This window comes from Pavona decussata, unplaced genomic scaffold (genome assembly GCF_977016875.1).
Source record: "Pavona decussata unplaced genomic scaffold, jaPavDecu1.1 SCAFFOLD_274, whole genome shotgun sequence".
In the NCBI taxonomy this organism is placed as follows: Eukaryota; Metazoa; Cnidaria; class Anthozoa; order Scleractinia; family Agariciidae; genus Pavona; species Pavona decussata.
Genome location: NW_028145676.1, coordinates 137501 through 165000, shown reverse-complemented (window position 1 = coordinate 165000; position 27500 = coordinate 137501). Strand labels below are relative to the sequence as shown.

At 39.0% G+C, this 27500-nt stretch overlaps 1 protein-coding gene across 1 annotated transcript in view; it reads right to left on the bottom strand.

Annotated features, from left to right (window-relative positions):
- Positions 1–27500, bottom strand: part of LOC146455412 (phosphatidylinositol 3,4,5-trisphosphate 5-phosphatase 2-like) — a 46027-nt gene that overhangs the window by 7921 nt on the left and 10606 nt on the right. The window contains exons 11-30 of the mRNA XM_085094319.1: positions 26028–26096; positions 25168–25262; positions 24674–24776; positions 24450–24565; positions 23154–23237; positions 21629–21746; positions 21121–21223; positions 18523–18655; positions 17186–17285; positions 16044–16129; positions 15286–15367; positions 13502–13585; positions 10323–10390; positions 8883–8940; positions 6566–6669; positions 6067–6154; positions 5265–5364; positions 2451–2512; positions 1553–1582; positions 776–841 (exon numbers count right to left, since the gene is read on the bottom strand). Of these exons, the coding sequence (XP_084950445.1) occupies positions 776–841; positions 1553–1582; positions 2451–2512; positions 5265–5364; positions 6067–6154; positions 6566–6669; positions 8883–8940; positions 10323–10390; positions 13502–13585; positions 15286–15367; positions 16044–16129; positions 17186–17285; positions 18523–18655; positions 21121–21223; positions 21629–21746; positions 23154–23237; positions 24450–24565; positions 24674–24776; positions 25168–25262; positions 26028–26096 (1749 nt within the window). The remainder of the gene's footprint in view (positions 1–775; positions 842–1552; positions 1583–2450; positions 2513–5264; positions 5365–6066; positions 6155–6565; positions 6670–8882; positions 8941–10322; positions 10391–13501; positions 13586–15285; positions 15368–16043; positions 16130–17185; positions 17286–18522; positions 18656–21120; positions 21224–21628; positions 21747–23153; positions 23238–24449; positions 24566–24673; positions 24777–25167; positions 25263–26027; positions 26097–27500) is intronic.

Below are 27500 nucleotides of genomic sequence, written 5' to 3'. Positions count from 1 at the left end.
GAAAATCAGCCTCTGCTAAGGGAGATCTACAAAGACCCTTCCTTACTTTCGTACAGAAATGGGAGATCTTTGAAAGACGAACTGGTAAGAGCAAATTAGCTTTAAACGTCATATTCTTCCTATCTCGACCCGAGAAGCCGTACTTGGCCTATCTTTATTATTTTACCAAACAAGCGAATTCATCTTTCCCGCCATTTTGAATCTTGTTGAGCAAAAACAACAGCCGCTGGCCACGAAAATCTACTTTCTCACCTTAGCTTTAATTAAGTTCGACTTCAGTTAGGTTCGACGTCTGAATCAACTGCCGAACTTAATTATTTGGGTCGACCTTAATAGGTATTAGGTTCGGCTCATGTAAAGTTCGACGTATGAACCGGGCCTCAAACCCAAACCAAACGTAGCTTGCTCGCACGCATTTTCCCGCGCTTTTGGTCGGCTACATTTGTTTTATACGAATTCTGATTCGCTCATTGCAACTGTTTGCCGTGTACTCACGTTCTCCACAAAACCTTAAATGTGGTCATTTCACGTTGTTGTTTTGCAGAGGACGGCAAAGAAATGTACCAAAATGTAAAACGCACGTGTAGAGCGATTGTTTTTGCTCATTAAAACCTATTGTTTTGCAGCGTTGTCGTTGTCGTCGCCGTCGTCATTGCTTAAGCTCCGGCCCTAGATTTGTTATAGACAACAGTTATTATTTAGGTTTTGATTTTACAGCACTCAGTTGAGAATTGCCTCAATGACTTCCTATATTAAAGGGTCCTATATCACCAACCTTGCCGAGGATCAAAGCTCCTCCGTTTAGGGACTTGAGGAGACCTGACTGATCCCTTCCTGGTCACTGAAAAGTACAGCAAGAACCAAACGATAAAGTAAACGTGATTCCAGCGAAAGCTTGTGTGGCAGGCATCAAAACGGGAACGAGAGGGGAGGTTTTGAGAAGAGGAACTGAGAAGCACGAGGATAGAGAGGAAAGTGGTCTCTTCCCCTCCCCTCTCCCCCTCTCTTGCTCGCGAAATTCCCTTTGAGCCCCCCTAACCTTTTCCACCTTCAAGCAGCCTTGTCCAGCAATGCAGCATGTAAGGATACCCAAAAATCGGCTTAAGCAAAGTGTCCATTTAAATATATTACTTGCGAGCAATATGAAGCTTGATCGCCTGTCAAATCTACGTTTCCAAAACAACAAATTTTACAAAACATGCCTGTGAAATTCGACCGATTTTACAAAGTAACGGCAAGGAATCCCGCGTTCAATGCAATGGCATAAGTATTTTAAATAGAGTATTTTTGATGTCATTAACCTCAAATGCGTCAATCTTGAGGCTCACATAAGGTTCATAAACAGAACGTGTACTATATTATTTGTCGATTTACCCTCCTATTTTTACCAAATTTCGTCGTTTAAGATAGCTGAACACAGTTTTAGAGTACCTAAATCCATTTTCCCTTTACTTTCAAACCGTTTGCGTACTGGCATGCAATGCAGAACATGCTCCTACTCACATGTAGAAAAACCAAATATATCTAATTACGAGGAAACTCAAGCACTCACCTTCTTCAAGATCGCCAATACTAATAAGATCTAAAGGAAAATAAGAAATATATCTGTTAACTGTAATTAGATTAAGTCAGTACATTGATATTTGTATTGCTTTAATGAAAAAGCTTAAGAAGTTTTTCTTTCTTAAAACTGTTGGGAAAGTTAGAACCACCATGCAAAGTACAACAACCAGCGCCACAGGAAAGTACTGCTCAGTAGCTTTCATTTAAATGATCACACTTTAGGATTTCATCCACAGACTCAAAGTTAGAATCACCTTGTACCGCATAATAAACAGCACCAAAGGAAAGTACTGCTTAGTAGCTTTCATTTGAATGATCACACTTTAGGATTTCATCCACAGACTCAAAGTTAGAACCACCTTGTACCGCATAATAAACAGCACCAAAGGAAAGTACTGCTTAGTAGCTTTCATTTGAATGATCACACTTTAGGATTTCATCCACAGACTCAAAGTTAGAACCACCTTGTACAGCATAATAAACAGCGCCACAGGAAAGTACTGCTCAGTAGCTTTCATTTGAATGGTCGCACTTTAGGATTTCATTTATTCATTGAACCATCTTGTACAGCATAATAAACAGCACCACAGGAAAGTACTGCTCAGTAGCTTTTATCTGAATGGTCAGTCTTTAGGATTTCATCCACAGACTCAAAGGTAGAACCAACTTGTACAGCATAACAAACAGCACCACAAGAAAGTACTGCTCAATAAGTTTCATTTGAATGATTTGAATGGTCACACTTTGGGATCCACGGACACAAAAACACCGCAACACAATAAACAGAAGAACGGGAGAGCACTTCTTACCCTTATAAGTTAATGCATGTGTTAAAATATTACAAAATATTACACTAAAATAACACAAAAATGGCCAAACGGAATTACCAACGGGTTGTGAAGATGTTTCCATGTTGTTGTTGTCAGGCAGCTTGACATGCATCTCAACGCTGAAGAAAACGTGCGCACGCAACTATTGATAACTATCACAAAACTGAACAAATACAACAGCAAAGACAACAACTACAACGACGACGACGACATTGGCGATGACATGGGATCTTAGCAGCGACGACCGCAACGCCCACCAAAGCGTCACTAGCCTGCGAGCAAGCTCTCTAGAGGGTGGGGGGCGGGAGGGAGAAAGAGGAGAGAGCTTGCAACGATGTCTCAGAAATTTTCATTTATGCGTTAAATTTTTAAACGCAAAATGCTGATTGGTGGATATTGAATTTGGTGCTTACGTCATTGCCCTTCGCGTGCGTCGGGTTGACAACACAAAAATGGTGGCGGAGTTTCTATTTGGGAAGGTTGCGAGAATTTCTCTGAATAACTTAGGTTTTCTCTGGAATTAAAACCCGAGCAAAGTCAAGCCGCCAATGCTTTACTTCAAAGTAGCGATGTTCTTGCAGTTTAACCTAGAAGATTTGGGACAAGTTTGATATTTCAACCTTTTGCAGCAATTGAAAGTCGAAAGTCTAACATTGTTTGCCCATTGCAAAGTATCATTATCGATTACTTGATCGCAGAAGCAAGAAGAATGGGGATGCCTGCCGCTTCGATTGCCGATATTTCAGATGGAGAGTCAAGGTCGGCCAAATTCAAGCTTTTGTTTGGTGTTGGCTCAGCCGAAAAAAATATGAACATCTTTCAGCTTACGCCACAAATTAAAGCTTTCTGGATATATTGACTTAATTCCGAGTGCTTCGGTACGGCGTTAGCAGCAAACTGCCCTTTTTTTAGGGCAACGTTCTTTAGAAGCGCAATGATTTCCTTTTGATCTGGCACTCTCACGTCTGCTTTGCTACTCGTTCACAACATAACAAATTTCACGCGAGTTGAGTGTTCCAATGAAACCACATTGTCGATATTGAGATTTGCGTCCTCGTTCTCGGAGACCCGGCTGCAAAATTGAGATCCTTCCGATTTCCTTGCACCTCTTCTTTTTTCCCTGGCCGGACTGTGTCAACTTTTCCACATTTTTTATGTCCAGTAGTTTTGTGGCGTAGGCACTGCAGTCGGCAAGATTCGCTTGACCCTTGGGACGACGTTTGTGACCTCGACCTTTTGGTCAATCGGCTTTTAGTGTGCTCACAATTAAGTTAAATTCTTCACTAAATTTTCTGATTTTCGTGACACTCGGTGGGCATACTCGATCAGAGAAACTATAGTTTTTGTCAGCAAGGATTCCCGTCTTAAGAAGTGTATCTGATATACCTTTCACATGTTTGTTTACGTTTGCTATCGTTTCCGGTTTGCGCTGATTGGCCAAATTCTGACAGCTAGGACAGCAGGGAGCCGCGGGGAGTATTGGGGGCGGCATTCAAATTCCTGAGACATCGTTGCAAGCTCTCTCCTCTTTCCCCCTCCCGCCCCACACCCCCAAGAGAGCTTGCTCGCAGGCTAAAGCGTCACTTGAAAATATAACTTAATATTTTAAGGAAAACGACAAAACTTTTGAGTCTATAAAGCATGTTTCGACAGAAACTTCTGTCGTTTTCCTTAAAATATTAACTTGTCTGCTACTATCAAGACCCTTTGAAAATATAACTTCATTTCATTTGTGCTACTTAGCGATTATTTCAGTTCGTCCAACTTGTACAAAAAAGGCGAACTACCCAGAACCAAATTGGTAAGAGTGGACTGCACTACCCGCCTAGATTAGCCTATGCTATTTGCGAGCTAGTGCATTCTTGCCTTACCTTCGTGAAAAATGTGCTTTAATAAATTGAATTGAATTGAATTGAATTGAATAAATTGAATTGAATTGAATTGAAAAGTGGCGTGTAAGTTAGAAAGAGAATGAAAATTCGCCGTTGCTTGTGTTCTCCGCAAAACCTTGAATTCGATCATTTCACGTTGTTGTTTTGCAGAGGACGGCAAAGAGATGTACCAAAATTTAAAACGCACGTGTAGAGCGATTGTTCTTCCTCACTGTTTTGTGGCGCTGTTTTTGCCATCGCCGTCGTCGTTACTAAGTTCCCTACCACGACAACCTTACCAGGTATTTCCGTATTGCATGGCAATACCAATAAAAGACAAAAAGGCACTAATGAGAACACACATATTGCGGTAGTGTTTCCAAAGTTATGTCTCTCCTGGCTTTCAAACTTAGCAGCTTTTTACTATCGTTACCTTCGAGAGGTCGCTACGTTTGGCTCGCTAAATGTGTAACCGATCTATGTTAAGCCGGCGACACACCTGGCGATTTTATGCACCGATCGCCGCGATTTTCGACCCTTAGCGATTTTTTTCGCCGATCGCGGCGATATGGCAGTTTGCCTAACCTGATGGGTTGACTTTACTGGCGATTCGCAGTGATGAGCGTAGAAAATCGCGGGGACGGGCACACTTGCCGAATGCCGGCAAATTTAATTCCCGACATCTGACAAGCCGGATATCGGCGATTTGCGATCGGCGTATAACTGAAAATCGCCAAGTGTGTCGCGAGCTTTAATAAAACCACAACAAATGTGAAAACATACATGTCTACGATTTCTATAAAACGCATACATAAGGTGGCTTTAAAGAGAATTCCTATTGCTCAGTCGTCATTTTAGCCTATAGTATCTTGTTGTTGTTGTTGTTAGCTAACGGGAAGTAACATATGGCACTTAAGGTATTGGCGGTTGGAGTGAAAATGAAAGGCAAACAAACAAAACAGTTTGCTTAAAAGGAAAATAAGAAGAAGCAAGTACTTACTCAATTGTTCCTGTTTTCTCGCCTTGGTGCAACAGAACGATTCCGTCACATTTCTGAGGAATTACATTGATCATGGTTCTCAGTGCTATGCAACACTCTCCTGTCCAAAAGAACATAAAAGCGTTAGCATGTGTTTAGTCTCCCTCGCAGCCGTTTTTAGTGTCGTCACGCAACGCTCCTCCGTTGCGTGACGACACCAAAAACGGCTGCGAGGGAGACTAGCATTTGTTGCACCAGTGAATTGACTTCATAAATTTAAAGCAGTTCATCTTACTCTCGCATTGAATTCTCATTAGATAACGTAATGGGCTAGGCTTAGCTGAAGAAAAACTCGTTACTTCAAAACTTTACCCGTTAAAAAGCTGTGTACCTGGAGAGAGTTGTTCAAAGTGGATTCATGGAAATAAAGTCGTCCTAAAAACACGGTTGCACGAGCAAAAGGAAAACGAAAAACCCATGTATTTCTCGTATTTAGCAACACGAATTAATGAGTGCAATTTTTAACAATCATCCAGCAAAATCGCGCGGAATATCGCCTAATACTTTAACTAAACTACGCTTTTTTTTCAGCAACTTCTCCCAGTCCTAAAATCCATTTCCATCCTAGCCATCTGCAGTCACAGATGTGTAATACTTGTTTCTACGTACTATTTGGGTTGTTGTTAACAAAACTAAACCATTATTCTTACGTTGCCAATGATGCAAATAGGTTTTCCGGCAATTCAAACTAACACTACAAATGGGTGACAATCTCCCTATATGACGACCTCTGTAACAGGATCACGCTATAAGTGCTACGTACCGTAGGACTCATCATTGTCCACAGACTTGATGGCCAGCAACAGATGTTGCTCCTCCAGATACTTGTGGTCCGACATAATGGGACGGAGCTGTCAAATGAACAGTGTATCATTGATTAAGCCATTGCTACGCCTTTCAATGACACGAGAACTCTAACGTTCAACACACGAACAATGCTGCACTCGGTCTGTAAAATTAACCGAATGTTCGAAAACATTATCTCTACCTCTTTGCAACAAAATGTGAAAATCGATTATATTTTTTTAACAATTTAACGTCAATTTAATTTCAAGAGTGGAGGTTGCCATCAACCCTTTAACCCCTAATTCTAATTCTCTTATCTTGTCCCCGTACTTTTCTTATAGAAGTAATGGTGGGAAGTTATAAAAATACAAGAAAATTCACCTTGGGTGATAATATCCTTAATTCTTATGACCTCGGGGGTTGAATAAGTACCGATTTTACAAGGAGAAATTTGATGCTGATCACTGGGTACTTACTGTAGGGAGAACAGATTTATTCCACCCAGGACAGGAATGCTGCCCACTGGATCCAACATCACTTTGAGATCTCACGACATTGTTCTTTTCCGACTTCCCCATCACTTGAAAAGAGAGGGAAAAAAGCGATGCTATTGATTAATATTTCACGCTATTTTACATGCACTCTGCATTGTGCAGGCGATTGTACTTGCAAAAAATCAGCTACAATATCCCACTGTACAATGGGCCCTTATGTCCAGAAATGCACCTAACCCTGAATTTGGGTACTTCGTATAAAACAGGCCTTTTTGTCGTTTTCATATGACGTCATGTTTGACAGAATTATGTGTGTTTTAGTGAGAATTAAGGTTAGGGGACACCTTGTGATGTCTATCATACAGTTCATTAGTCTCATTAGCGTGCATTTCTGGACATAAGTGAAAACAAAGGGACTTCATCCAGTCAAACTTGAATTTTCTTTGTTTTGTATGTCTCAGCGCGTGGCTTGCTCTAAAAGCATGGTGAATTTTTTACCATGTGACCGTCAGCTGCAAAGGGTCCATTGCGTGTTTACTCATGTGAGGTGGCCTTTGACTGGAAGGAAGTTGACTTTGTTTTGATACAAACCTCACTGCTTTTCAAATGCAACTGTGAAGTACTTGGTATGGGAACAATATCAAAACAGATTCAACCCCAGCCTCGCTTCCAATCAAAGGCCACGTCACTAAGCACACAACTGAAAATGCGCTACTTGATTCTGTACTATCACCATGTACCTAAGCACTAAATGTCTCTTGTAATATGTGACTGACTGACTGACTGACTGACTGACTGACTGACTGACTGACTGACTGACTAACTGACTGGCTGGCTGGCTGGCTGGCTGACTGACTGACTGACTGACCGAATCAGTACAGTTTGCAAGCCATCTAGAACCATTTTCAAAAACCATTGCAATTTATGAGAATGATGTATTATTCAGTGAGTGACACAGGCATACTCGGAAAAAAAATCCGAGTGCTCCTATCAGGAGTCGAACCTAAGACCTTCTGATAACTAATTCGGATGCTGTATCACTGAGCTACAGGAGACTCGTGGGAGCTAAGGCCATTAAACTAGGTTCATGGGACAAACATCCTGCATACTGCTAGGATTGGAATGTCAATGAGTGACATTAATGTGATGGAATACGTTAAGCCAAAGTGAATAAATTACAATTTACTATTTAAGATCTGACATAGATCTCACTACCAGCGAAATAGAAATCCTCAGGAAAGCGGGTAACAAAACACGGCATACGCGAAATGTAAAGCTAGAACAGAAGTTACTCTGTTTGACGTCTTTTCCAGTGAAAGCACTCTATTCGTATGGCGCTATTTTCGTGTTTCCATCACTACTATTAGACAATTATGTCGGTACCCTCCGTTCCAACAGAAAAATGCCCTGTCATCTTGCAATGTGCCTCATGGCATTGAAGGTGAGGGATACCACTAACAGACTATCGTCGAATATGTTCCAGTCTTATAGTTGTATTGTATTTGTATTTTGTATTTTTTATTTACTCCACATGATCATATTACATAAGGTTACAGTACGTAAGAAAGGATTGGAGAAGGGCATGATATAGTTAGCTAATTATATGTCCTTTAAAATTAAAAACAAAGAAAAAGGAAAACTAATTATAAATAGAGGAGATGAAAGACAGAAAACGTTTACAAGGTCGTGTGGCAGTGATTAATACTGAGCAAAATAATACTGGAAGAGAGCTCGTTTAAATGGTTGTTTTGTTGGTTTTTGACGAATAGATATAGGAATATCATTCCAGTAATAGCATCCAATAATTGTTGGGCAAACTTTCCTAATATTTATTCTGAAAGGACTAGGATTCAGATGTTGTACGGATGCAATTCGAGTGGCGTAATTATGTTGCTCAGGTACTAGGGTTAGGGTGAAATTAGAAGGCTTTCCATCTACAATATTAGTACGGGCACATAGCATCATGTGAGTTAACAAATAAAAAAAATAATAAATCACTTTATTTAAGTGTCAATGTATTTAGCGCAGAGCACTAATTGGGGAAACTTTCCAGATCGAATTAGAATTTAGAAGTGTTGGTTTTTGAGGAGAGGGGAAAACCGGAGTACCCGGAGAAAAACCTCTCGGAGCAAGGGCGAGAACCAACAACAAACTCAACCCACATATGACGCCGAGTCCGGGAATCGAACCCGGGCCACATTGGTGGGAGGCGAGTGCTCTCACCACTGCGCCATCCCTGCTCCCCAGTAAATCACAGGCGAGAAAAAACAATAACTAATATAGGGAAAATGCACCTTACCTTCCAAACACGCGGAGTGAAATTCAATGTAAAACTGAGTTTTACTGTTTGTTTTGATCTGTAAAGCAAACAGAGAATGAATGAAGAAATGAAGGTTATAGTTGATTGAACATCAAAAACAGTAACTGCTTTTCAATTGTTGAAATAGACACTATGGGACCTGACGATAAAGTTAATCAGGTTGCATGGGGTCCACATAGCTGCTACTTAAAGGGGAAGTATCAAGGCGATTTTGCTGTATTTTGTTCAAAGCTGCTGAAATATTTGACGAAGAACCGTTTTTCTAACATGAAAATGCTGTTAGAGCGCCGGGAAAAAAATATTAAGGCATTTATCCAGGAAAAAACAAGCTATAATCAGTTTTTAGCGACTTCTCTACAATACACAGGAAGAACTTGAAAAAAAAAAAAGCCATTTTATTCAAGTTGAAATCCATCTTAACTATCCGCAGCCAAACATAATACCAGTTTTCGTGCATTAGTAGGGTTATTGTTAACAAAATTTAACCATTGTTTTGACGATTCCATCGATTCAAATATGCTTTTGGGCTATTCAAAGTAACATCAAAATAGTTGACACTGCCCATTTAACTTCAATTTCAATAAAATGAAGCGACAGGAAGTATTGATGTGATGATAGTCCGTGCATGGCAGCCTTTCTCCTTCCTAGAGTGCCAAAGGAAGGCCGATTTACACGGTACGACTTTGTCGCATGCGACAAGCTTACGACAGGCCTACACACAAATTGTTTTGTGTAAATTAAATCTACAACTCGCTTACGACTGTCGTGTACGTCACAAAAAATGTTGTAGGATTTTAAAACATGTTTTAAAATCCTACGACAATCATAGGAATAGGCAATGCTGAGTGACGAGTGTTGTGTGCGATTTGCGATCAAAACTTGTACCGTCTAAATCGGCCTTAAAAGTTTTAGCAAGTTTTACTACTGCAAGCAAACAACACGAGGCTGTTGAAGTGAAGCCAGACTTTCAGGTCAAATTTCCAACACAATACCAATTTTCATCTACAAGATTTCGTTCCTGTGCCTGTAACTACTCCAGAAAATTTTCGAGCCTAAATGAAAAGGCTTTTTTTCCAAGAAAGTTACGAGATGATACTCGAAGAAAACAAAATAGAAATGACTATTGTGAAATTAGAAAAAGTAATTTCCCTTCCAACTGGCTAAATTGCAAAAGGTGGAGTACCTTCGAAGGCAGTCGTTCGTTCCGAAAATTCTTGAAATACCTACATGTTCCATCGGCATTTTAACCGCTTTAACCGAAAATTTTAGCTACATGGAAAGCACCGCAATACCCAAAGGTTTGTTTTCTTTGATAATACAGTGCATGCCCTGGTCCACTCTAGATCTACCACTGGGCGAGATGATCACTACAAACATGTTTATTTATGGTACATTTGGCTGGAAGCAATAATGTCTTACCTTTGCACCGATTTTATGGAATACTATCTCACTCCCTCCAGATATAGGGCTCTTTGGGATTGTCTGATCTTAAGACAAGAGGCAAGAAAAGGTATTTCAAATGACCTCAGAACTTTGTACGGTGTATAAAATAATTGTCTTAGGCAACCATTCACGGACTCTCTTGGCTGCAATTAAACTTAAATTCTGGAGGTTAAATGTTTTTTGGGGGTGATGCTGAATAAACCAGTCATGGTTGTCTCATAGTATGTTCTTTCCAACTGAGTTTAAGGTATACTATTAATGGAAGAATGGCTCACTTTTGAACTGTTAAACTGTATCAAAACCCTTTCATTTGTGGTCATAATCGCGGCAAACGTGGCAGTTTTAAATACGAGACGAAGTTAAAAAAACGAGTTCAAAAGTGAGTTTGTTATACCGAATTACCGCGCCTTTCAATCAGTAACATACAGACCCTGAACTTCAACCCCAACTAACGATTTGCGCGTTTTACTGTTGTCAATCATAATTACGGCGTCAAGCCACTGACCGCAAACAATCCCGAAACCGTCAGAGTGAATCGGAATCCCCAATAGACCCTTCTCCAAAATGGCAGCAACAGATTTGAATGAGTTGACATTGAACTGAACGAAAACCTGATACCAGAATTGGAAAGAGCACCTTTACTTTAGTAATCTTGCAAAGTTTCAGCATATTAGGTGTTATATCAGCTTAGGAAATGTAAGATGAAATTTGACAAATTGAAAGACGTTTGTATGACTGGGGGTATACGTCATACCCCCAGTCATACAAACGTCTGTAAATTTTTCAGTTTTCAACTTACATTTTCTCAGCTGATATTACACCTGATATGCTAAAACTTTGCAGGGTTGTTAAATTAAAAGTGCTCTTTCTAGTGCTGGTGTACGTTTTTAATTTTAACTTATTTGAATTTTCAGCTGCCATTTTGGAGAAGGGTCTATTACAGCGTAAGAACATGACCTTTTGACCCCGTTAAGCAACGTTTTTGGTTTCTTTGAGGTTCTCTGCAGTGATTGACGGCAGTGAAAAGCATAACGGTTGGTTGGATCGTGAACTTCAGAGTCCACATGTTATTGAAAGGCGCAGTTAGCCAGAACGTAAAGTTTCGTTAAGATCTGGTTTAAACTCGAGCAAATATTACAAGTGTGGTTTTCACAAAGAAATATATGGCGTCTGAGCAGTGGTAGCCTGCCCAATATAAACTCTTGTATTCCATCGAGATTACAGCAGCTCTCAACGAAAGTTCACTTTTTCATTTTGTTAGATTCATTTTTTTTAAGATTAATCATATATTCAAAAATGTTATGCTAACGTGAATGGATTTCTTTAATATATTGCCCGTAGCAATTCTGTTCTTGGATTTAAATCTGGTCTTTAAACCTTTCATTTTAAACAAGCTTTTAGTTTACCTCACTTTGATATATTATTTGACACTGCATTAGTTCATTTTATTCCCATATAAACATTCATACCTTTTATAAATCACTGGTAAGGTCATCCCACTCGCTCCCGACCAATTTCTTGCAGTTAAGCGGTTATATGACTCTTCCTTTCAAAATATCAGTATTTTTTTACGTTTTAGCAACCATTGATTGCTGTTTTATTGCATAAGTGGTTATTTTACAGTTTTACTTTTTAGCAATTTGTGTTCGTACTGTGAGTTAAAATCTAACGAACGCTTTGGACCTTTATTAAAACAATGTATTGTTTTAGATGCTTAGAGAGGTTTTCAATTGAGAGTCGAAAGTAATCCACGATTGCTTTGGTTTTGTCTTACTACGCTTTGTGACTGGTTAACGCTCTGGTTTTGTCTTACTACGCTTTGTGACTGGTTGTGACTTATGACCAATCGTGACTTGCTCGCACTTGTTTTTCCGCGCTTGGCGCCGGTTACTTGTATTTGCTCCGAATTAAGATTGGTTGGGTGTCCTGTGGACGACCAGAGTAATAGGCCATTTCCGACTTGCTGCGAACCTTATCATAGGCTGATTTAGCAACAGAACAGGAAGGTCAGTTGACAACGGCGCGCGCATCAAGAAAACGCGTCCAGAGTATTCCGCGCGCTCTCGCCTCCTCAAATGACGTTCCCGTACTGTTGCTAAATCAGCCTTATGAAAGCAAGGATACGTGCAAAGCTTTTCATGTGAGAATAAGTTTTGTTTGTATACGAATGAACCTAACTTTCATAATAAAAACTTTGCACTTAGCGTCGCTTTCATAACCAGATTCACAACCACTCGGAAATGGCCAATTACTTTGGTTTTGGATTTAAGACACTCAACCGAAATCCGCTCCAAACCTTCAATTCCCTCAAGATAAAGTGGTAAACAAAGCGAGTGATTTTTACTTTCTGCACCTTTAATTTTACTTCCGGCAGTTTTAAGTTTAAATAGGTCACTAAGATTTTGATTGAGTGAAACTTTTAAATCAGTTGTTAAGTTTTTCTCTCGTCTTTAGTATTTATGGAGTGTATTATTTGGCATTAATTCTGAATAGTTTGAGGACCTCCAGGGGAAAAAGAAATGTCTCACTCTTTCGTGTCACTACCTATAAATTACAACAATGCATACACCATGGGATATTGCAGTTTTCAGCCATCTGGTCAGCCTCCTGCTCAAGGTATAAGGAGTTTTGACGACTATTGATAGTTGGTACGACGCAAGCATAAGCATGAGCACAAGTATAGGCACAAGGATGCTTACACGTGCGATAAGCATAAGCATTAGGTGACATACGCAAGCGCAGAAGCATAAAAAATGTGGCAGAATCGCGCGGCTGGACTGCCTTTTAGCGCGAGATTTGATTCCAACATGGCGGACTAGAACGACGCTGACAACTTGTCACTGTTTTTCAGTTTCATTTCCTTGTGCTTGTGTTTATGCTTGCGTCGTCCCGGTTTACACGTACGACGCAACGACACAAGCATAAACACAAGCACAAGAGAATGGAAATCGTTCCATTCTTTTGTGCTTGTGCTTGCGTCGTTTCGTCGTACGTGTAAACAGGGGCGACGGAAGCATAAACACAAGCGCAAGCACAAGGCGCTTATGCTTGAGTCGCACCGGTTTACACGTAAGTTTCTTGTTGGCTGTGTGTTTATATACGACAAGCCTTTCTGAAAGAATAAATTTGAATTTTGACTCTAAAGACATACATACCTGCTGAAACAAAGAAAGGCAAAGACATATTGTATTTACAGAAGACAGGCCAGTGATCGCTGGTCTTGATATTTCCTGTACATCCTGTTTGCATGGAAAACAACAACAAAGACACAGAAATGTTACAGTAACTATTAATGGTTTGAGCACAGAAGTCAGGTTATAAGCCGATCAATTATGATCATCCGGGTGAGTGTAGTCCTGAGAAGGACTGTTTGAAAGGACGCTAACTGACGTTTCGACAACCTGAGCGGAAGTCACCCTCAGAGTCAAGTAAACTGTAGACCGTTCAGTAGTAGATGGTGTAAATGTCTCTGGTTATTGACCTGGGCCCAGTTGTTCAAAGCCCGGTTAAACTAATCCTGGGTTAACATAAACTTTGATTCAAGTTTAATGATTTTTCAATAAAGATTGTTCCAAAAGATTTTTATCCTTTAGTTTTGACTTAGACTTTTTTTTACTATTAGGTTAAATTAAACTCTTGAAAACATTTAAAATAAGCGAGATGAAAACGTCGGGGATTAGTGTTAATCGGCTTTCGAACAACCGGGCCCTGATTGGTCAAGGGAGTTGCGATGTTATTGGTCGTTTATCGCTTAAATCGTAATGTTATTGGCTGTTGAGGCTATAAAAAGTTTCAATCTGCCTTTTGCTTGTCAAATGTTCGTCGGTCCGTTGTTAGCAAAAATTAGACGGTTGGCCTATTGTTTATGTTTTATTGATCTTATCAATAAGTCGTTTGTAAGTTGAAGGAGTTGTTGCCCACGGTTACTCTTGCGGTACACTCAGTTGATTAGAAAACTAAGCAATAACAAACGTTCTAAGAGAAATTTCACTTTCAAGTAGCATGTTGTTAAACTATGTCTTTTAAACACCATATCTGTAGAACTTTGCCCTTTTCAAACTATTCTGTCGCTTTTTAACGTATTTTGATTAGTTTTATATCGAAGCAAAGGTTCACCAAAGTTAATGATATCTTATGCAAAAATGGCTGCTATTTTAATATTCTTTTGCCTGCATTCAAATTAGCCCCGCTAGCCTCGTTCAAGGTGAAATGTTCTTTTGATTGAATGCAAACAGAAGAATATTAAAATGTCAGCATTTTTGCCTAGGGTCTATTAAGATCACATTTCTAAACTTCTTTCACAGTAAGTGTTTTCCTTTGTTTTCTCTTCATGAATTATTGACCCTTTAAACCCTAATATCAAAGAACAAATTCTCCTATCTTGTCCTCATACTTTTCTTATAAAAGTACTGGGGAGAAGTTATTAAAATATCAAGGAAATTTACCCTGGGTGATCATATCCTTAATTCTCATGACCTCAGGGGTTAAATAAGCATTGATATTACAAGGAGAAATTTGATGCTGATCACTGTTAGGGCTTAAAGGGTTAAAGAGTTTCAGAAATACACTTCTCAAACTTATTAATAATTCAAAAGCCAAAGACAAAGGAAATCATACACCGTGACGTGTTTGGATATCTGATGAAAAACTCTTCGTTTTTGCATCCTTAATTTCCCCTTCAAAATCAGTTTGTTTGAGAAGTTATATCAAACACTCGTCACAGTGTTTCATCGCAATATCAAAAGCCTCGAAGTTCGTCAAAAATACTCCGCTACGCGTCACATTTTCAACTCTCTTCTCGGTGTTTGATATGTGATGAAACACTGTGTCTCGTGTTTGATATATAACATGCATGTTTAAAAGCCGCCGTTAGGTGCAGCAAATTTCAGCCTTAACGAAAATTTAGGACTAGAAATGTGTGATCAAAAATCGCACCCACCGTATGAAGTACAAGTAATCTTGGTTTGTGGAAGAGAATGTCTAAGAACCCTGTCACACCAGGATGGCACGTTCGTCAGCACCTACAAAATATCCAAGGACAAGTTTCTCATCCGGCCTTCCAAACATCAGTTTATAGAGAGCGCTTTCCATTCGTATGAAAAAACAAGTAAGAATTTTCAACCATAAAAACAACTCTACTCTTAATTTACCAACTCAACATCTTCATAGAGAAGTGTTGTGTCTTGTGCAACTATTTAAATTTAACAAAGGGGATTCGGCTGCAATCCTAGATATCTATATGTCCTATAATACCAGAAAATCAAGAAACTGCCATCAGTGCAAGGTAAGCCTTATTCAAGAACTAACATTCTTTCAAATTCTTTCTGGTATAGATACATTGGCACATGGAACAGTTTCCATCCTTCATTAGTTGATTGTAATTCAGTCTACCGCTTTAAAAAAGCTCTATGGAAGTCACTTTAACTAGTGACTCATTTTTCTTCAGATTTAATAAGTTATGCTATGCCTTTTGATTAGTGAATTAGCAATCCCTTAAAGTGTTTGAGTATTTTATCGTATATAGATTCAATTTTAGATAGTTTTCTGTATTGTTATGTAATTTCAGGGTACAGCTTAATATGGGGATTAAGTTCTTCTATGTTGTAACCCTTTTGAAGTTTTTCTTCTTTAATGACGTGTGATGAAGCAAGTGGTACAGTGATTTTCCGAAAGTTATTCTACATAAAACAAGCATACCCCTGATCTTTTCACTTTCTGCACAATATATTCATTGGTCCCTCGTCTATATCTGTACGTTGGTGGAAAATTAATGGAATCTTCCTCTGAAAGAAACAAGACAGTTTTGAAGTGAGCGTTTGTCCTCTACGTTTATCTGTTAACAAGCATGGTGGAAAAAGGTAAAATTATGTGGCATTTTCAGTGCAAACTGTGTAGGAAAAGGTAAGTGTTAGGTGACAGATTGTGTTATTTCTGTTTTTTAGCTAATTAATCTTGACGATTAGATTTTCACATTTCTAAAACACAGAGTTGAACGTTTTTCCGCTCACAGATGTCTGCAGGTATTGGGCGATTTTTGCTGATCAGAACGCATTGTTTAAATCTTCAAAGTAATTCACATTCAAAACATACAGACATTATAACTGGCAAGTGCATAAAATGTAGTTAACGTAAAATTTGAAAGACATAGGAGGAAAACCCGCTTCAAAAGATGCACGCTAACGTTACAACAATGAACATTTCCAGACGTTTGCATGACTTGGTGGAAACTGTTACCACTGTTAGTGCAATTTAACAATCATGGCCTTAGTGTTGCCAAATAAGTTTACGTCGTAAACTTTCTTAGTTGACATTGTAACAGCCTCTTTGCTGATGTTGTTATTCTTTGTTGAATTGACCAAATAAAAACTGTCTAAAAAAATGACTTGATTGATTGAGGTTGTGTTAGCACTTGTATCGAATCGAAAATAACCGAATCGTGACCAACGTATCGTGATACATATCGTATCGAGTTGAGCCCGGATCGTTTCATCCTTAGATGTGGGTAGTTTGGGTTTGTCATTTTGTCGTAGTTCGATCGCACCTTCGTTCTTATTTATATGTGTCTCACTCTGTTTAACAAATATGACATTGAGAATGATGTATTATTCAGTGAATGGCACAGGCATACCTAAGTCGAACCTAAGACCTTCCGATTACTAGTTCGGATGCTCTTCCACTGAGCTACAGGAGACTCATGGGAGGTAAGGCCATGAAACTAGGTTCATGGGACCAACATCCTGCATACTGCTAGGATTGAAATTTCATGAGAGGCATATGCGCAATGGAAATAAATGTGATGGTATATGCCGGACATTCCTTTGAAAAATAAGAAAACTCACCAAATCCAAGAAAAACATGGCCTTTATCTCTCTGTTCTTTTAACTGGTCATGCATTTTCATCTTGCTAAAATTGTTACACTGAACAGCACCAAGCACCTCCTAAAACAATTAACAAAGTGTCGTGACATGACCGGAAATTACACTGTATCCTTGCGTTTACTGGATAATGGAATTTGTGACTGGACGCGCAAGTAATAGTTTTTTTTTTCATTTAACAGGGATTTAATAAACAAACCTTGTGCAGGCAGGAGAAGTAAAACATGGCTTTGTTTTGAAAACCGCGAGACGTGTGAGTTTTAAACAAGGACCCGCACTATAAAAAGACAGCTCCTCCCACTTTTGTCACACAGTCACTGCTTTATCGTCACATTAGGGATGGCGGACATAGTGAGCAAGTAGGAAGTAAATGTTGTGGAATAGACATATATCACGAAATAGTCAAACGTGTCTTGAAAAAATAACCTTAGCTGTTAAAATATTATTTTGGACAAATATGTATTTTAATTGAGCCGCAAAAACAAATTTGCTCTTCTCTACCTTTACTGAAGAGGCAAATACGCATACGAAATTCAAATGTATTCTTTCAATATTCTATTGTATCTTGCCGCACGGACTCTGCGATGTTCACAGCTTAGTGTCTACAATGAAATGACTGGTTAATAGCTTAGTGCCTACAATGAAATGACTGGTTAATACGGGCAACGGACACTTTTCTGTGACCCGAGTGACACGCCCTCGCACAAAGTTAACCTCGTTTTAAGCCGGCGATTCACTTGGTGATTTTATACGCCGATCGCGGCGATCGGCGAAAATCGCCAAGTGTGCCCGGTGCGGCGATTGCGATTTTCGCCGATCGCCGTGATCGGCGTATAAAATCGCCGATATCTCGCATGTCAGATATCGGCGATTAAATTCCCAGGCATTCGCCAAGTGCGCCCGTTCCCGCAATTTTCTACGCTCATCACTGCGAATCGCCAGTAAAGTCAACCCATCAGGTTGGGCAATTTAATCACAATGACTTTTCGAAACTACCACATCGCCAAGTGTGTTCGCAATAATCGGGGGTAATCGCTGGCAATCAAATTCGCCGCGATCGGTGTATAAAATCGCCAAGTGTGTCACCGGCTTTACGGACACTGGTCATCTGCGCACTGTATAAATTGTCTGATATTCAGTCCGTTTGACTGAGCCACAAACTGAAAACGTCCGAAACTGAAACTGAAAATGTCTGAAAATGCTGTTCCCAGCAAGCGCTATCCTATCCAATTGTTACACTGTGTTAAGCTGCCTTAAACAAACTCGTGATCTGTGTTTTAATGTATAATATCAGCCTCACCTGAGGATCTAAGTCTATTCTGTAGTTCAGATCCCCAAACCAGAACACATGGTGGAACTGATGCGTGATGCCAAACACGCCTTTCTGACCAAGGTTGAGCCCATTGAGAATGTCTTGATAGTTTTGATTACGCCTACGATCAAGATGTTAAAGAACCCTCATGATTTGTCTTAAAGTGCCTAAGAAGCGAAAATTGTTTTTGTGTAGTTAGAAACTTTGCACTTTGAAATATATGATTCCGAAGTCTTAGAGTGCTGGGGTAAAAATTGCGTATTTCACGAACGCTAAAGTTGGGCTATTTTGCCCTCAAAAATGGTATTCGAATCGCGCGGCCAAAATGCCAGGTGATAATAATCGCTGACGTCACTTTGGTGCCAAGAATTGCAATTCATCATGACGGAAGAGAAGAAAGGTAAGCGACAGCGAGGGCGATATTGCGTTGCTGGCATCCGTAACAAAGAGAGTTGCAAGAATCGATCGTTCACAGAATCGCTAGACGTGATTTTCTTTTTCTACAATCCTCTTTGGCGGCCAACCTCGTTCCCAGGGTCTCTCTTCTTCCCGCCCCAGTGAGAGAGAGAGAGACCCTGGGTGAACCTGGTCACGTGACAGCACACGACAAACTTCTCCCCAGTCGGGGTATACTCGCTCAATTATTTTATTCGCAAGAGTCGATCAGAGATTTTCAAGCGGGTGCGATTTTAAGCAAGCAAAATGCGAGAGATTTGGCGCAGTTTCATACCGTCTGCAAAAATCGTATATTAAGTACAATCTAAGGAATTTCAAACGGTCAATGAAGCAGAGGTTGATCATAAACTCTACACTAGTTGGAACTGATTCCATGAATTGTGCCAGAAAAAGCATTTATTCGAGCTTAAACTGCGGTAATAAGTAAGTCTTACATCTTTTGCTCTATAAGATGAAATGTAGTTCATAAAAAATTCTTTCAGTAACAGCATTATTAATGATTCATCACTCAAGAAAATACAAATACATTCTTCTTGTTCAGTATTCTGTTTATTTACATGTAATTCGCGAAGCACAACATTGAATATATATTTGGTCACCGATTTCCTGTGAATAAATACATTGTTTTCGATCACAATCAGCGCTCTGAGCTCAATATTTTTCGTTTAACTACGTCTTAAAGTCCATAGGGAATAAACTAAGATGAAAAGTACCTTTGAATTATATTCACACGCGGCTTGCTTCAGTCCGTTGGTATTTCGCCCGCTCACATTCTATTGCCGAAAATTCTTGGTGTTCCATTCGACAATACTAAAATTGATCTTCTTTCCCATTTCACCCCATTTGGAGCTCTGTTAAAAGGCGTAAAGCCAGCGATACTTCTGTTCTAATCACCATGCCTGTTTAGGTTTTGACTCAAGCATCCCCCATCGTCTGTCGGTTTCCCTCTGGCGTCCCGAAACGACTGTTCTTAAAATAATTCTTTTGGATTAACAACACTCTACCTGAGTGGAAGAAACGTGAACCTCTTCCAGGTCTCAAGTGAGTGTGCGATGTAGAAATGCTTGGTTGTAAAATCGCTTGTTGTCGTAAAGTTCGTGGCTGTCTTCTCCGTCCTTCTGAGAAAGCAACAACTGCATACTTTACTACCCCTCCCTAAAGGCTAATTGTGTCAAGCACCCAGATTTTGGGTGCCACGTGACCAGCTTCACCCAGGGTCTCTCTCTCTCTCTCGCTGGGGCGGGAAGAAGAGAGACCCTGGGAACGAGGTTGTTTGGCGGCGAGAACGGAATAAGAGTAAACAAACTTTTGGCACCGACATGACGTCACAACTTGGAATTCGGCATGAAACTCGACCCAGTCCTCTGATCATTTTTGATGGCAAAATAGCCCAACTGTGAGCGTTCACAAAGTCGGATATTTTTACCCCAGCAATATCAAACTTTGAAATGGCGTGTTTCAAAGGGTACCTAAAGACAATTTTCGATTCATAGGTACTTTACGGAACCATTACTATGAAGGAATCTTAGAAGTTATTCTAAACTTTCTTCATTTCCCCCTGGACCAAATTCAGGCCAAAACATCAACTCACTCGTATACGTTTTTCCATCACGTACCTTCGTCTTGTAATTGATTGGTAAAAATTGATCGATACTCGAACGCACGGGTTGTTTGAAGTGCGAACAGTTAACCATAGAGCGCACGCGCACTAGACTCAAACATTGATCGATACTCGGACGTGAGGCTTCGTCTTTCCAACATGGCTGATCGTCGACTCTCGGAAGTGTGGACAGTAAACAAGCATTACTACATAGAGTCTAGAGCGCATGCGCACTAGACTCAAACATTGATCGATACTCGGATGTGAGGCTTCGTTTTTCCGACAGGGCGAATCGTCGGCTCTCGGAAGTGTGGACAGGGAACAAGCGTTACTACATAGAGTCTAGAGCGCATGCACACTAGACTAGTCTTACAAAGGGTTCACTTAGGTGAATTTATGTCGCGTGACATCCGCACACTTTCAGTACAACATTTCATGTGCACACTTTGCAGTTTACAAACAGAGCACAGTTTGTTGCAAGTGTGTGAACCTAACACTTGACGACACCCCAGAGGAGAAAAATAACTGACCTTAACACCCTTGCGGCAGTGCCTCTTGCTGCCAAATGACAGTTGACAAAACACAGGGACAGCGGACCAAGAGAGAATGATATACCTACACCACCCTTGTTACCTAAAAACCAAACAAACAGTAGCGAGTGATATGTTATAAAGCAAAGTCAGGGATCAATCAAATAATGCTTCAGAGATCATCTATTTTACTTGAGCTAATACTTGGTAAGGGGGGTTGAAAACTACTGAGCTCCTTTGAGGGTGAGCTAAATAATGAAATCAGTGGCTAAACAGGGTCACCCAATGAGAACATCTAAAACACCTTAAACAAACACTTTATGTTATTAAGTCGGTGACAGGTATACTCGGAAAAAATAACACATTATTCTCATGTATTTTCAAGGCTTAAGACATAACATGAAATTTATTCCAGCCCACGTTTGTACCGAGAATAAAAGTTACGCTCAACATCTCACACAGTCAATTCTTGCAAACCAAAGGTAAAAAGAAAAAAAGAAAAACTTACCGAGAGCATTGGCTATGCCTGTTTTCACACTCGACTGCTGAACATGTGATATCATGTGTTTGAGTTCTTGTTTAGCAAAAATAACAAGTCGAATGCTCCACAACGTACAGGCACCAACCTACACAGATAGATAGCATTCACGAAATATGGCCTTTTGAGCGACAGAAGAACATGACGTTTCGACGAATCCATGCTACCGTTATCAAATGTAAATATGTAGGGTTTGAGCAATTGTAAACTGTTCTTAGAGGAATGCCTTCATTTTCACAGCTCAATACATGTATATGTTGAGGTTCAATTTTATCCTTGGTTTTAGGAGGCTCGTAAGGGTTTTTCATTGCTATAGCATTTGTGAAATGATGAAAGATTACAAAACACTGTATCTGATCCTGTTCACGCAGCTCAAAACCCTTTCCAGCATCCTTAAATTTTATCTCGCTATTGTTCTTGCGGTATCGTAATGTAACAAAAAGAGTTTGAAACAATGCAAAATAAAAATTTAAACGAAGGATAAATTTGAACTACAACACAGACATGGAGTCGTCGAAAGATCAATCCACGTTCTTCTATCGCTAGTCTTTATCTAAGCTAAGTTACTGTGCAAATTGGTGCAGATAAAATACATGTACAGTGTGGCGATCAATCGGGATTCAGAAATTCCTCATCTTTGGCCTCAACATTCACTGGACACAAACCAATTTTCACACATCAAGTGCAAGTGACCAGCTGACGCAATTATCTTTTTCTCGAATATTTATATGAATTTCTTTAGACGTTTATTACGATATTGCATTTTCCCTGTGGATATGGTAAAAGAAAATCATCCAAAAAGTGGTAAATGCCACTTTTCGAGGATCATCCCTTTCCAGTATTGCATCTCGTTGTATATTGTACTTTACCTAATACATTTGAATAAAGTCAATGAACGTCGTAATTTGTTGTTAAAATGAAACAAGTCAGAATTAATTTTAAAAATACATTGCCTGACGCACAACAAAAATTATTGAAAATAAAAAACAGCAACAACGGCCACATGGCTGGCAGAAGCCGGAGATAAACCTCTCAGAACAAAACGAGAAGCAACAACAAACTTCAACCCGCCCACGTATGACGCGAGTCTGGGAATCGAACCCGTCACAATGCTGAAGAGGAGTGTTGTTGCCACCGCGCCATCCCTGTTCCTCAATGATTCTTTGCTGTTTTTGAGGTAGAAGTTAGAATTTCCCTAAGATTCTTTAAAGTTACCTTGTTAAAAACGTGAGTGCTTTCATTTTTAAACTTATGATGGAAAAAAAAACTGTGAATGCTTTGATGACGTTGAGCTCAACCAAACTACAGGAAATGGAAACAATCAGACAATGACTAAACCGGCTACATTGTATATGGCTTTTTCTTTTTCAGCCAATAATTCAATCGTCTATTTCCTCGAACTTCCTTTCCATAATTTTAACTGAAGTGTTCAAGGGTGTTGGATTTACTCTGTAAAAAAGCACTAATTGTTGCTAAAAATGCGACAATGTATTACCATGTAAAACTCCTCTTTAGGAAAGTGCTTCTTTAGTTGTTCTTTGATCCTGACAGTCCAATCTTTTTCACCAAGATTACATTCCTGAAACAGCGAGTAACACTGATTACCATCATGCCTAAACTGCTTTGTTTGGTTTATTATTTCGTTCTTTGGGAATGTGAAACAAAGACCAGTGACAAAGAGCTGTTTTCGACAGAGTGCTGTAAAACCAAAACCAAAGTAGTTACTCTGACCAATCTCAACAGGCGTAAACAGCACAATGAGCTCATCCGAACTCAACGTAGATGCCAATTTAATAAAACTTTTACACTTGTAATTTCCAAGCTGGGCCCCTTGCTTTTACGTGTGAACGCAACCCCCCCCCCCCCCCCCGAAAAAAACAAACAAAACAAAACAAGAAAAAAAGGAAAAACAATAAAGAGCTCAAAACTGAGTTCAATAACCGTTATTAAAACTTCTATCAATTTTTGTTGAGATCATTTTCTGTATGCATGTGTAATTACAAGGGTACAGTTTCTTAGGTGATAATAATAATAATAATAATAATAATAATAATAATAATAATAAATAATATTAATAATAATAATAATAATAATAATAATAATAATAATAATAATAATAATAATAATAATAATAATAATAATAATAATTTAACCAGGGTGACCTCTTCAGCATAAAAATGCTGATATCAACAAGGGCCCTGCAAAACATAAAAGAGCCTAAAAAAACGTAAATACAGCCACTGACTTTACAAGTAATTAAAAAGCTGTAAGGTTTTATAAAAGCTGTAAACGTTTTATAACAGTTAAACCACGTCACACGTGAACGATATTTTTGAAATTTGAATGGAGTTTTGAAATTTACATGACAGTTTTGAAAATCGCCAACGAGATTTCAGAGTTCCCGTAGAAATTTCTCTAGTTTATTGACAGTATAAAGCTATGAATTTTTCTTTACATTTACTTACAGCATTAAGTACTTCAAGAATAACAATTGTTTCCCAAGTATTTTGATTTTTTTTCAGGTAATGCATCTTTTTCAGAAAGATTTCCAGAGAAATGTTCAACATTCCATTCACACGTCGGACATTACAAAGAGAAATTCAAATGTTCACTTCATTCTCGGAAAAACTGATCACGCGTGACGCGGATTGACTGTAAATTGTGCCCTGGTTTTCGTTTTCTGCTTCTTCTAGACTTGCAAAGAGGGCTAAATTACTAAGAATTGATCATGAAGGCGGGTGTATTACTGCATGGGTGAGGAACATTCAAGACTACTAGATGATTTGGATACCTGTGTGCCAATGGCATAAATGTCATTAGGAAACTCCGCCAATGTGCTGTCCAAGGTTTTACCAATGCCCTGACATTTGAACCATGATTTCAGATCAGGAGGAGCATTAGAATTGCCTGAAAGCAGACGCCAGGTTAGTAGTGGTAGTAGTAGAAGTCTTTATTAAGAAATCAGTGTAATTTTAAATTTCTTTGGTGGATCAAAATATCATTTTTCTAGTGTACCCATATTCCATGTCCCAATGAAGACTTGCACCTCATTCTTCATGTTAGAATCAGAATGCTGGTTCTTCATTTGTTGGACAAGTTGGCAAAACACTTCCCTTGACTGAAACAAAGAGAATATACCACTATAAGATAATTGTTTGAGTTTTCAGAATTGTAGAATCAAAATACTGGAAAGGTGCATGTATGTGATATAACTCTAGACGCCATTTCTGGGTTTCTTTATGAAAGCAAGGCTTTACGCATATCTTTTATTATGAAAATTAGTTTTTATTCATATGCACATACAAACCTCAAACCGGATTCAACGAACTTGTTTTTTCCACCAATGAAGGGTCAAGCCCGAAACGTTTGGAAAGCATATCCCAATGATGGCACTTGTTGATCATGTTTTATGTAAACTGAACACTCCCCTGCTAGTACATACCAAAGTGCCATGCAGCTCACAGGAATTTTTCTGTTAATCGTTTTTTGATAGCTTGACTTGTATTTACCTTTCCATCATCAAACTCGAAGTCCTTTGCTGGCTTTGACTCCATCTTAAGTCGCAACCTTTTGATGTTGTCCTTTGATTTAACCAATTGAACAACTGGATGAGAGAAAGAATAAGAACAGAACGGAAAACAATAAACCTTGCATTTCAATCTTGATAAAAGAAGTACCTCTACTCATAAAAGACCCATTCAAATTAGATGTAATACTTTCTGTACAATATCATTTCAAAAATTAACGGTTTATAAGGAACAGTCTAGCGTATCATAGCCTGCGAACGCAGACGTATTTGTAGCTGTCGCTTCTCTCCGCCGAAAAATAACGGAGAGAAGCGACGGCCGGAAATACGCCTGCGTTCGCAGGCTAAGCGTATCATTAAACAACATTTTTTAAAGGTTTGTAATTAGGTATTAAAATTTTGGCTCTCAAAAAAACCAAATGTTCAACAATCAAAGTGCAGGGTAAAAGAAATCCTTCTCAAAACTGTTTTAAGGATCATTTTTTTGAGTCTGGTTATTATATGTAAAAAGCTCTCACTTTTTGGGAGAATTCACACTTGACAGTTACATCGATCTGAGATTCATGACTTCAATTTCAGATTGATGAACAGGGACTGTGCTGGTCCGGAGATGCTGGTGAGGCCAATCTATGACCCAATGAAGTGTAAACACTTCAAAAAGGACCAAGAAAAGTCTATTTAACTAGTCAAAGACCACTTTGGGAGGTAACAGCACTTCAATCGGCAACATTCATAAGTGCAGTGAACAGCAAGGTCTTGTCTCTATGAATGTTCATGCATTTTAAGTTAATAAGGCAAGTTTAAAAATATCAGGGAACAAACTTTTACTCAGATAATTTCTACCTTTACTCTGATCCGCAGTATTGTTACCATCCATAGCATCAGTTGAATTCTTCAGAAATGATATCTTGCCTGAAATAATACCAGTAATTTTATCTCTAACAAGGATCTACATGTAATATAGGTAGTAAAGTGAGGAGCATCCTGACTGCAAACAAAACTTCTTTAACCTCCATCCCCCTTCCATTCTAAGCATTGGGGGAAGGGGGGAGGGGTAAGGGGGGTTAGGGGGGGTTAAAAGACAAACATCTTGAAGGAAAATATAAAGTGACATTTCATTATTCAGAGGTGTGTGTGTGTGTGTTTGTCCTGCAACTGTATTTCCTCCAACTAATCTGAAACATCATTAGTATGGTTCATCCTGGTAAGCCTGGGCTATAGTCCTAACATGCTAATCTGTGATGAAGGGGATTTCCAGGAATCATGGAACAAAGAAGACCTCTAAAGAAATGATACTGCATGCATAAATTTATAGTATTACAGTTGAGACACCCAGAATGTCACTCCACAGTGTCACACTAAGAAGGAACTGAATACCACAGTGCACCACTTGCAGAATCACCCGACTTATTGTATCTACTAAACAGGGCACCCAGGGAATACAATTATTATGTATTGCAAAGGGTACAATCAGTGTTGCGCTAACGTTGCACTAATGACAAAAATGATGGATCAGAGAATAACATTAATAGTTTATGTTAAAGGCTACTGGTACACATAAGTGAATCCAAAGTATGTGAAGTAACTGTCATGCATTGAAAAGTTACCCTAAGTCTGGTGGAAATTACTTCCATAATTACCCACGACTTGCTCCCATCTGGCCTTATAGCTCAGTTGGTAGAGCAACGGAAGATCAAATACTGAGGTTGCGGGTTTGATACTCACTATATACTGTATGTTTACTTCTAACAGTAAATGTAACTTAAGATATATCTTTTTATCTTAGGGGGAATAAAGATTGATTGATTGATAGATTGATTGATTGAGGTAAAAGACTTCTTCTTTGCCTTATGTAGTCAAGGCTAATGCTCAGTAGGAATTTCATGGCTTCACTTCAGCACTTGTACATACACTATAGACTGAGTTAATTCTCTTATCCATCATATGTATAACTTGTTGTAATTTCCTTTGTACAATTTGGCTTATTACTTGCTTATACTCCTTTTTTTTTGCAATGTAAGTTTATAAATCATAAATAGCCACATTACAATCAAATTCAGTTGAAGACTTCAACATGGTACTGCAAACGTAAGATTCTACAATCTATTTTCAGACTGATTTTGGGATTTACAATCATGGAAACTTTTCTAAGAAAAAATTAATTAGCTATGAATCAAACGCCATTGATCAGTCTATGGTGCGACACCATTAGTACATTTATAAATATCACTGTCGAGTGTCCTACACTCAAATTATTTTAATTTATATCTACATTGTATACCTATCCACAGAAGATCAAAGGACATTCTGAGGTGG